At 25.8% G+C, this 12,124-nt stretch overlaps 1 protein-coding gene across 1 annotated transcript in view; it reads right to left on the bottom strand.

Annotated features, from left to right (window-relative positions):
- sev (receptor protein-tyrosine kinase sevenless) overlaps window positions 1–12,124 on the bottom strand; it is a 94,723-nt gene that overhangs the window by 2,057 nt on the left and 80,542 nt on the right. The window contains exons 9-11 of the mRNA XM_075299466.1: window positions 4,867–5,165; window positions 4,609–4,800; window positions 3,989–4,419 (exon numbers count right to left, since the gene is read on the bottom strand). Of these exons, the coding sequence (XP_075155581.1) occupies window positions 3,989–4,419; window positions 4,609–4,800; window positions 4,867–5,165 (922 nt within the window). The remainder of the gene's footprint in view (window positions 1–3,988; window positions 4,420–4,608; window positions 4,801–4,866; window positions 5,166–12,124) is intronic.

The following is a 12,124-nucleotide window of genomic DNA, read 5'->3' as shown; positions in this document are numbered from 1 at the left end:
AATTTTTTTATAGAAAAAATTTATTAATGAAATTTTTTTTAGAAAAAATTCATTAATAAAATTTTTTATAAAAAAAAGTTCATTAGTGAACTTTTTTATAGAAAGTTCATTTGTTAACTTTTTTATACAAAAACATCATAAGTATATTTTCTTACAGAAAAAAATCATTAGTGAACTTTATATATAAAGGTAAGGAAATTTTTTTATAGAAAAGGTCATTAGTGAACCTTTTTATAGAAAAAGTTTGTTAGTGATATTTTTATAGAAAAAGTTCATGAGTGAACTTTTTTTATAGAAAAAGTTTATTAGTAAACTTTTTTTTATAGAAAACGTCATTAGTGAAATTTTTTATAAAAAAGTTCATTAGTGAAGTTTTATATAGAAAAAATTCATTAGTAAACAATTTTATGGTAAACCTTTTTATAGAAAAAGTTCTTTAGTGCCCTTCCTTACAAAAAAAGTTCATTAGTCCACTGTTTTACAGAAAAAATTCATTGGAGGATTTTTACATAGAAAAATCAGTAGTAAATTTTTGTACAGAAAAAATTCATTAGTGAACTTTTTATAGAAAAAGTTCATAAGTGAACTTTTTCACCGAAGTGAAAATGTTTCTGGTAACTTTCTTATAGAAAAAGTTCACTAGTGATTTTTTATAGAAAAAATTTCATTATAGAACTTTATATAAAAACATTTGATTAGTGAAGTTTTCTGCAGAAAAAAATTAGTGAATTTCTTATACCGAAAAAGTTCCTTAGTGAACTTTTTTATAGAAAAAGTTCATTAGTGAAATTTTTGTATAGAAAAAATTCATTAGTGAAAATGTTTATAGAAAAATGAATTTTTTCTATAAAAACTTTTTTACAAAAAAAATCATTAGTACTTTTTCATAGAAAAAATTCATTAGTAAATTTTTTACAGAAAACAATAATTAGTAAACTTTTTATACAAAAAGTCATTAGTGAACGTTTTTTTTATAGAAATCGTTATTAGTGAATTTTTTATGGAACAAAGTTATTAATGAAAATTTTTATAGAAAAAATTCTTTAGTGAATTTTTTTTATAGGAAAACTTCACTAGTGAACTTTTTTATAGAAAAAGTTCATTAGTGATTTTTTTTACAATAAAAAATCATTAGTAAATTTTTGTACAGAAACAAATCATTAACGAACTTTTTTATAGAAAAGTGAGGTTTTTTATAGAAAAAGTTAATTTTTTATAGAAAAAAATCCATTCATTTGATTAGTGAAATATTCTGCAGAAAAAAATCATTAGTGAATTTTTTAAACCGAAAAAGTTCCTTAGTGAACTTTTTTATAGAAAAAGTTCATTAGTGAAATTTTTGTATAGAAAAAAAATTCATTAGTGAAATTTTTTATAGAAAAATGAATTTTTTCTATAAAAACTTTTTTACAAAAAAAATCATTAGTACTTTTTCACAGAAAAGTCATTAATACATTTTTTACAGAAAACAATAATAAGTAAACTTTTTATACAAGAAGTCATTAGTGAACTTTTTTATAGAAATCGTCATTGGTGAAATTTTTTTATAGAAAAAATTTATTAGTGAAAATTTTTATAGATAAAACTCTTTAGTGAATTTTTTATAGGAAAACTTCATTAGTGCACTTTTTTATAGAAAAAGTTAATTAGTGATTTTTTTTACAATAAAAAATCATTAGTAAATTTTTGTACAGAAACAAATCAATAACGAACTTTTTTATAGAAAAGTGAGGTTTTTTATAGAAAAAGTTCATTTTTTATAGAAAAAAATTCATTAGTGAAATTTTTGTATAGACAAATTTTTTAAAGAAAAGGTACATTAGTGAACTTTAAAAAAAAATCATTAATAGAATTTTTTACAGGAAAAAAAGTAATTTTTGTACAGAAAAAAATCATTAGTGAAAAAGTTATTAGCAAAATTTTTATAGAAAAAGTTCATTTGTTAACTTTTTATACAAAAAATTTGTTTGCAAAAAAAATCATAAGTAAATTTTTTTACAGAAAAGAATCATTAGTAAACTTTATATATAAAAGGTCATAAGGGAATTTTTTATAGAAAAGGTCATTAGTGAACCTTTTTTATAGAAAAAAATTCATTATTGAACTTTTTTTTATAGAAAAAGTTCATTAGTTAACTTTTTTATAGAAAAAGTTCATTAGATAACTTTTTTTATAGAAAAAGTTCATTAAAGAACATTTTTATAGACAAAGTTCACCAGTGAACTTTTTTATTGAAAAAGTTCATTAGTGAACTTTTTTATAGAAAACGTCATTAATGAACTTTTTTATAGAAAAAAAATCATTAATAAACTGTTTTATAGAAAACGTTCATTATTGAACTTTTTTATAGAAAAAGTTAATTGGTGAACTGTTTTATAGAAAAAAGTCATTAATAAACATTTTGATAGAAAAAGTTCATTAGTGAACATTTTTATAGAAAAAGTTCATTAGTGAAAGTTTTTTATATAGAAAAAGTTCATTCGCGAACTTTTTTTTACAGAAATAGTTCATTAGTGAACTTTTTTATAGAAAAAGTTCATTATTGAACTTGTTTACAAACAAAATCATTAGTAATTTTTTGTTAAAGAAAAAAATCATTAGTGAACTTTATATAGAAAAAGTCATGAGTGAACTTTTTTATATTTTTTATAGAAGAAGTTAATTGGTGAACTATTTTATAGAAAAAAGTCATTAATAAACATTTTGATAGAAAAAGTTCATTAGTGAACATTTTTATAGAAAAAGTTCATTAGTGAAAGTTTTTTATATAGAAAAAGTTCATTCGCGAACTTTTTTTTTACAGAAATAGTTTATTAGTGAAATTTTTATAGAAAAAGTTCATTAGTGAACTTTTTTTAAAGAAAATTTTCAATAGTGAACTTTTGTTATAGAAAAAGTTAATTAGTGAACTTTTTTATAGAAAACGTCATTAGTGAACTTTTTTAGTAAACTAAATTAATAAACTTTTTTATAGAAAACGCTCATTATTGAACTTTTTTTATAGAAAAAGTTCATTAGTGAACTATATTAAAGAAAAACGTCATTAGTTAACTTTTTTAGAAAGTTTATTTGTTAACTGTTCTATAGAAAAACTTAATTTTTCTATTAAAAAAAGTTCTTTAGTGAACGTTTTTTATAGAAAAAGTTCAAAAGTGAACTTTATATAGAAAAGTCATAAGTGAACCTTTGTATAGAAAAAGTTTATTAGTGAAATTTTTATAGAAAAAGTTCATTAGTGAACTTTTTTATAGAAAAAATTCAATAGTGAACTTTTTTATAGAAAAAGTTAATTTGTGAACTTTTTTATAGAAAACATCATTAGTGATTTTTTTTATAGAAAAAAAATCATTAATAAACATTTTTATAGAAAACAATCATTATTGAACTTTTTTATAGAAAAAGTTCATTAGTTAACTTTTTTAGAAAGTTAATTTGTTAACTGTTTTATAGAAAAACTTAATTTTTTTTTTTGTAAACAAAATCATTAGTAAACTTTTTTATAGATAAAATTGATTAGTGAACTTTTTTATAGAAAAGTTCATTAGTGAACTTTTTTATAGAAAAAGTTCATAAGTAAATTTTTTTTATAGATAAAGATTATCAGTGAAATTTTTTTAGAAAAATTCATTAATGAAATTTTTTATAGCAAAAATTCGTTAGTGAAGTTTTTATGGAAAAAATAATTAGTGAACTTTTTTATAGAAAAAAATTCATTGCTGATTTTTTTTCAGAAAAAAAATCTTTGGTGAATTTTTTGCAAAAAAAATCATTAGTGAACTTTTTTATACAAAAAAATCATTAGCGAATTTGTTTATAGAAAAAGTTTTTTAGTGTACTTTTTTAATAGAAAAAGTTCATTAACTGTTATTTAGAAATAGCTAAAAAAATGTTTTTATAGAAAAATTCTTTGATGAGTTTTTTATAGAAAATTATCATTAATGAACTCATTTATTTGATTTATTTGTTTCATTTGTCCTTTGTTACTTACAATTTATCTGGACAATTATCTGGTTGCTCCAACCTTCCGCCCTCCTTTACATAGGTCAATACTTCAAAATTATTTCTCACAGAATAAGGTTGTTGGCCCAAGGTTAAAATCTCCCAACACAAGACACCAAAGGCCCATACATCTGATTGCGTGGTAAAAACTCCATCTACCAAACTTTCAGGGGCCATCCAACGTACCGGAACTAAAGCTTCGCCCTCTTTGCGATAGTAATCGTTCTTATAAATATCTCGGGCCAAACCGAAATCTCCAATTTTTACAGTTCTTTTGCTAGGTACACGAGATGATACTAAACAATTGCGACAAGCGAGATCACGATGAACAAAATGCATATCCTCCAGATAGGCCATACCGGTGGCAACATCAATGCACATGGACATAAGATCCAATAATTGCAAGGAGGCAACGGGTTTCTGATGGGTAGAGACAATTAGATAAAGACAATGAACTTTTTAATAGAAAATGTTCATTAATTAACGTTTTTAAAGAGAAAATGGTATTGATGAATTTTTTTATAGAATAGCTTCATTGTTGAGCTTTTTTATAAAGACATTAATTTCATGATTTTTGGCTATCTATTTAACTTTTCACTTTCAACTTACACTTGATGTTGGCCTGGACTCCCTTAAATAACTTAGCAGATCTCCACCCTCCATATGTTCCATAATAATCGATATCGATTCGGTATCACAGCAAACTCCAATTAGACGGACAATATTATCATGCTTGAAATTGCTCATTAATTGGGCTTCTTGCAAGAGTTCGGCAAATTCACTGGCTCCTTTTCGCAAAGTCTACAAATAAAAGGAAATTTTAAAGTGAATGGGTTTCCTCTCTTTCTCTCCCAAACACCCCCTTACCTTTATAGCCACTTTTTCGGGCAACTCCTCATCTTCATGCTTGAGTAAACCCTCATAGACTTCACCAAATGCTCCACTACCCAAAAAATTTAACAAAGAAATTTGACTCCATTGTATGTGAGGTAATAAGGCAATATCGGCATCACTCAAAGGACCTCCGGTATACATGGTACAATTACTTGTTGTCGAGAAGGCACGATTACGAGCAGCCATTTGTTGTTGCATAATAGAAACATTACTCCAAATACTTGGACGACTTTTGGCCAATAATAATTTGGCTTTGAGACGTCGTTTGTGGACTAAAATGGAAGAGAAAACAACGAAAAAAAATTTTTTTAGATAAACAAAGTTAAAATATGATAAAACCTAATATATATATTGTTGGAGTTTATATCTAAAAATTTTCTATAGAAGTAAAACTTGGTTATATTTTTTATACATATTAAAATTTTGATACAATTTTCTAAAGAAATAAAATTTTGATAAAGTTTTCAATAGAAATAAAATTTTTACAAAATTTTCCATAGAAATAAAATTTTTCTAAAATTTTCTATGGAAATAAAATTTTGACAAAAATTTTATTAAGAAAAAAACTGAAAAAATTTTTTATAGAAATAAAATTTTGAGAAATTTTTCGATACAAAAAAAAATTTTGAGAAATTTTTCGATAGAAAAAAAATTTGAGAAATTTTTCGATAGAAAAAAAATTTGAGAAAATTTTCGATAGAAATAAAATTTTGAGAAAATTTTCGATAGAAAAGAAATTTTGAGAAAATTTTCGATAGAAAAAAAATTTTGAGAAAATTTTCGATAGAAAAAAATTTTTGAGAAAATGTTTTACAGAAATAAAATTTTGATCAATTTTCTATAGTAATAAAATTTTGACAAAATTTTCTACAGAAATAAAATTTTGATACATTTTCTATGGAAATAAAATTTTGACAAAATTTTCTACAGAAATAAAATTTTGACAAAATTTGCTATAGAAATAAAATTCAACAAAGATTTCTATAGCAATAAAATTTTGATAAAATTTTCTTCAGAAATAACATTTTGATAAATTTCGTACAAAAAACAAATTTGACAAAATTTTCTATAGAAATAAAATTTTGACAAAATTTTCTACAGAAATAAAATTTTGATCAATTTTCTATAGAAATAAGATTTTGCTAAAATTTTGTATAGAGATAAAATTTTGGCAAAATAAAATTTCGCTAAAATTTTCCATAGAAATAAAATTTTGACAAAATTTTCTGCAGAAATAAAATTTTGACAAAATTTTCTATAGAAATAAAATTTTGATCAATTTTCTATAGAAATAAGATTTTGCTAAAATTTTGTATAAAGATAAAATTTTGGCAAAATAAAATTTCGCTAAAATTTTCCATAGAAATAAAATTTTGACAAAATTTTCTGCAGAAATAAAATTTTGACAAAATTTTCTATAGAAATAAAATTTTGACAACATTTTCTATAGAAACAAGTATATACGGCCGTAAGTTCGGCCAGGCCGAATCTTAAATACCCACCACCATGAATCAAATATTAGGGTTTCCTTTGAAATTTCAGGGGGGTTTGAGAACAAATCAAGCAGAACAGTTCAACCAGTACACATCCCGAAGATAAATTAAAAGATTTTGCCTATGAAGACTATATCAGATTCTGGATTTGTAAGAACCATTTTTGTTTGAGGTTTAGAGGAATCATTAACATCTCTTGTAAGTGTGCAAGAAAATTATAAAATAACGTCTTGATTTGAAATCTTAAATCTGTAGATTCTCACCCGAGAAGTAAAATCTGGAAGTTTTACATTGAGTTTCAAGCAATTTTCATGATCGGTGCGCCTTCTACGGTTTCTAGAAACCCAAGGAGTTAAATCGGGAAATCGTTCTTATGAGGGCTATACTAAACCATGGACCGATACTCAACGTTTTCGGCACACCTTTTTATGGTCCTAAAATAATTCTAGATTTCGAATTTCATGCAAATTGGATAAAAACTACGGTTTTTAGAACCCCAAACAATAAAATCATTTCTTACACACCTATTTATAGTCCTAAACAACATCCAACAACCACGGTTTCTACAAACCCAAAAAGTAAAATCGGGAGATCGGTCTATATGGGTTCTATACTAAAATATTGACCGATACTCACCATTTTCGCCGTATCTCTTTATGGTCCAAAAATAATTCTAGATTTAGAATTTCATGCAAATTGGATAAAAACTGCGGTTTTTATAATCCCAAGAAATAAAATCCAGAGATCGGTCTATATTGGGGATATATCAAAACATAAACCAATACACGCCCTTTTCTGCACACCTCTTTATGGTCATAAAATACTTCTAGATTTTCAATTTCAGGCAAATTGGATAAAAACTACAGTTTCTATAAGTTCAAGAAGTAAAATCGGGAGATTGGTCTATATGGGGGATATACCAAAACATGGACCGATACTCTCCATTTTCGGCACACCTCTTTATGGTCCAAAAATACCTCCAGATTTCTAATTTCAGGCAAATTGAATAAAAACTTCGGATTCCAGAAGCCCAAGAAGTAAAATCGGGAAATCGGTCTATATGGGGGCTATACCAAAACATGGACCGATACCCACCATTTTCGGCACGCCTATTTATGGTCCTTAAATACTTCTAGATTTCCAATTTCAGGCAAATTGGATAATAGCTACGGTTTCTATAAGCCCAAGACCCCAAATCAGGAGGTCGGTTTATATGGGGACCATACCAAAACATGGACCGATAATCACCATTTTTGGCACACCTCTTTATGGTCATAAAATACTTCTAGATTTCTAATTTCAGGCAAATTGGATAAAAACTTCGGATTCTAGAAGCCCAAGAAGTCAAATCGGGAAATCGGTCTATATGGGGGCTATACCAAAACATGGACCGATACCCACCATTTTCGGCACGCCTATTTATGGTCCTTAAATACCTCTAGATTTCCAATTTCAGGCAAATTGGATAATAGCTACGGTTTCTATAAGCCCAATACCCCGAATGGGGAGTCCGTTTATATGGGGACCATACCAAAACATGAACCGATGCTCACCATTTTTGGCACACCTCTTTATGGTTCTAAAATACCTCTAGATTTCCAATTTCTGGTAAATTGAATAAAAACTGCGGATTCTAGAAGTCCAAGAAGTAAAATCGGGAGATCGGTCTATATGGGGGCTATACCAAAACATGGACCGATATAGTCCATCTTCGAACTTGACTTGCCTGCAGACAAAAGACGAGCTTGTGCAAAATTTCAGGATGATTGCTTCATTATTGAAGACTGTAGCGTGATTACAACAGACAGACAGCCAGCCAGACAGACAGACAAACAGAAGAACATGGTTATATCGTCTTAATTTCTCCCTGATCAAGAATATATACTTTATATAGTCGGAAATCGATATTTCGATGTGTTACAAACGGAATGACAAACCATTCTATGGATGGTAGTGGCTATAAAAAACAACAACAAATAAAATTTTATCAAAATTTCCTAAAGAAACCAAATTTTAACAAAATTTTCTATTGAAAAAATCTGAACAAAATTTTCTATTGAAAAAATCTGGACACAATTTTCTATAGAAATTAAATTTTGACAAAATTTTCTATAGAAATAAAATTTTGACATTTTCTATAGAAAAACAAGTAAGGAAAGTCTAAAGTCGGGCAGGGCCGACTATATTATACCTTGCACCACTTGGTAGATCTAAAATGGTTTATCGCTCGATATACATGTATTAGAAGTTTAGGAAAATTAGAGTCATTTTTACAACTTTTCGACTAAGCAGTGGCGATTTTACAAGGAAAATGTTGGTATTTTTACCATTTTTGTCGAAATCAGAAAAACATATATATGGGAGCTATATCTAAATCTGAACCGATTTCAACCAAATTTGGCACGCATAGCTACAATGCTAATTCTACCCCCTGTGCAAAGTTTCAACTAAATCGGAGCAAAAAATTAGCCTCTGTGGCCATATGAGTATAAATCGGGCGAAAGCTATATATGGGAGATATATCGAAATCTAAACCAATTTTAACCAAATTTGGCACGCATAGCTACAATGCTAATTCTACTCCCTGTGCAAAATTTCAACTAAATCGGAGCAAAAAATTGGCCTCTGTGGTCATATGAGTGTAAATCGGGCGAAAGCTATATATGGGAGATATATCTAAATCTGAACCGGTTTCAACCAAATTTGGCACGCATAGCAACAATGCTTATTCTACTCCCTGTGCAAAATTTCAACTAAATCGGAGTTAAAAATTGGCCTCTGTGGTCATATGAGTGTAAATCGGGCGAAAGCTATATATGGGAGATATATCTAAATCTAAACCGATTTCTGTGGTCATATGAGTGTAAATCGGCCGAAAGCTATATATTGGAGCTATATCTAAATCTGAACCGATTTGGATGATATTTTGCAAGTTTTTCGAGACTCATAAAATATATGGATGTACGGAATTTGAGAAAGATCGGTTGATATGCACGCCAATTATGACCAGATCGGTGGAAAATATATATGGCAGCTATATCTAAATCTGAACCGATTTTTTCAATAGGGATCGTCTTTGAGTCGAAACAGGACCCCATACCAAATTTTAGGACAATCGGACTAAAACTGCGAGCTGTACTTTGCACACAAAAATACATCAACAGACAGACAGACAGACAGACAGACAGACGGACATCGTTAAATCGACTCAGAATTTAATTCTAAGACGATCGGTATACTAAACGATGGGTCTCAGACTTTTCCTTCTTGGCGTTACATACAAATGCACAAACTTATTATACCCTGTACCACAGTGGTGGTGAAGGGTATAAAAATGTTGACAAAATTTTCAACAGAAATAAAATTTCAACAAAATTTTCTGTAGAAATACAATTTTAACAATATTTTTTATAGAAATGAAATTTTAACAAATTTTCCTAAAGAAACCAAATTTTAACAAAATTTTCTGTTGAAAAAATCTAAACAAAATTTTCTATTGAAAAAATCTGGACACAATTTCTATAGAAATAAAATTTTGACAAAAATTTTCTATAGAAATAAAATTTCGACAAAAATTTTCTATAAAAATAAAATTTTGACAAAATTTTCTATAAAAATAAAATTTTGGCAAAATTTTCTATAGTAATAAAATTTTGACAAAATTTTCTATAAAAATAAAATTTTGGCAAAATTTTCTATAGTAATAAAATTTTGACAAAATTTTCTATAGAAATTAAATTTTGACAAAATTTTCTATAGAAATAAAATTTTGACAAAATTTTCTATCGAAATTAAATTTGGACAAAAGTTTCTATATAAATACACGCCTGACCAAATTAATATTTGAAAAACTTTTCTATAGAAATAAATTATTAACAAAATTTTCTATAGAAATAAAATTTTGACAAAATTTTCTATAGAAATAAAATTTTGACAAAATTTTCTATAGAAAATTTTAGAAATAACAATAGAAATAACATTTTGGTAAAATTTTCTATAGACATAAAATTTAGACAAAAGTTTTTATTAAAATAACATGTAGACAAATTTTTCTATAGGAATAAAATTTGGACAAAATTTTCTATAAAAATAAAATTTTCACAAAATTTTCTATAGAAATAAAAAATTGACAAAATATTCTATAAAAAACGGTTTGGTAAAAATTGTCTATAGGAACAAAATTTTCTATAGAAAAAAATGTTGACATAATTTTCTACAGAAATAAATTTTTTTGTAAAATTTTGACAAAATTTTCTATAGAAATATAATGTTTAAAAACTTTTCTATAGAAATAAAATTTTGACAAAATATTCTATAGAAATAAAATTTCCTACAGAAATAAAATTTTGACAAAGTTTTCTATAGAAATAAAATTTTGACAAAATTTTCTATGGAAATAAAATTGAGACAAAATTTTCTATGGAAATAAAATTTTGACAAAATTTTCTCGGGAAATGAAATTTTGACAAAATTCTATAGCAATAAAATTTTGATAAAATTTCTATAGAAATTAAATTTGGAAAAACTTTTCTATAGAAATAAAATTTTTACAAAATTTCCTAAAGAAATAAAATTAAATCAAAATTTTCTTTTGAAATAAAATTAGGGCAAAATTTTCTTTTGGAATAAAATTTTGTTAAAATTTTCTCTAGAAAAAAAAATTTTGTTAAAATTTTCTCTAGAAATAAAATTTTGATACAATTTTTTCTAGAAATAAAATAAGAAATATTTTTTTTTTGTACAACATTTTTAATAGACAATTTTAGCAAAATTTTCAAAAGAAAAAAAAATCAATGGAACATTTTGACAAAATTTTTTATAGAAATAATTTTTTTTTTTTGATCTCAGCTTAAAGCCATGCATTGACTAAACTACAAGTGTAGCTTAACCAACAGAGGAAAAGTATGCTTGTCAAATTTATTTGGGCAAAGCCCTATAGACTGCAAGATGGTTGGATGTACAGCTGTTTCGGAATTACCACATTCCTCATCAGCATCTTCTACTTGCAGCAAAACTATCAACCAATTATCAGAATAAATTCGGGTAATTCACTCAACCCAACGTGAACTACACTTGAACCTCCCGAAAAAGGGTTTGAGAGTCGGCTACTGCCTAAACAAATTTGCCAGCATATCTCTTTTCCTTTGCCAAACTCAAATCATCGATTTGTATGTATTTGGCTGGGTTTGTTTTTGAGCGTGCTTCCTCTATCTTCATTCATTTCATCATTTGACAAAATTCATTTTGACAAAATTTTCTATAGGAATAAAATTTTGCTAAAATTTTCTATATAAATAAAATTTTGAACAAATTTCCAAAAATTTTCTATAGAAATAGAAATAAAATATTGTTTAAATTTTCTATAGAAATAAAATTTTGCTTTAATTTATATATTATATATATGTAAAATTTTAACAAAATTTTTTGCAGAAATAAAATTGTGACAAAATTTTCTATAAAAATAAAATTTGGCAAAATTTCCTGTAGAAATAAGATTTGCACAAATTTTTATATAGAAATAAAATTTGGACAAAATTTTATATAGAAATAACATTTGGACAAGATTTTCTATAGAAATAAAATTTTGTTAAAATTTTCTATAGAAATTAAATTTTGCTAAAATTTTCTATAGAAATAAAAATTTGAGAAAACTTTATATAAATTCAATATCGTATATAAAAATTTTAATTTTAGTGTTAGGTCATTCTATCAAAGTCCATTGTCAGTAAGTAATTAAG

Source organism: Haematobia irritans, chromosome 3, assembly GCF_050003625.1.
Source record: "Haematobia irritans isolate KBUSLIRL chromosome 3, ASM5000362v1, whole genome shotgun sequence".
Classification (NCBI taxonomy): Eukaryota; Metazoa; Arthropoda; class Insecta; order Diptera; family Muscidae; genus Haematobia; species Haematobia irritans.
Note: the sequence above shows the minus strand (reverse complement) of the source record. Positions and strands in the feature narration are given on the sequence as shown.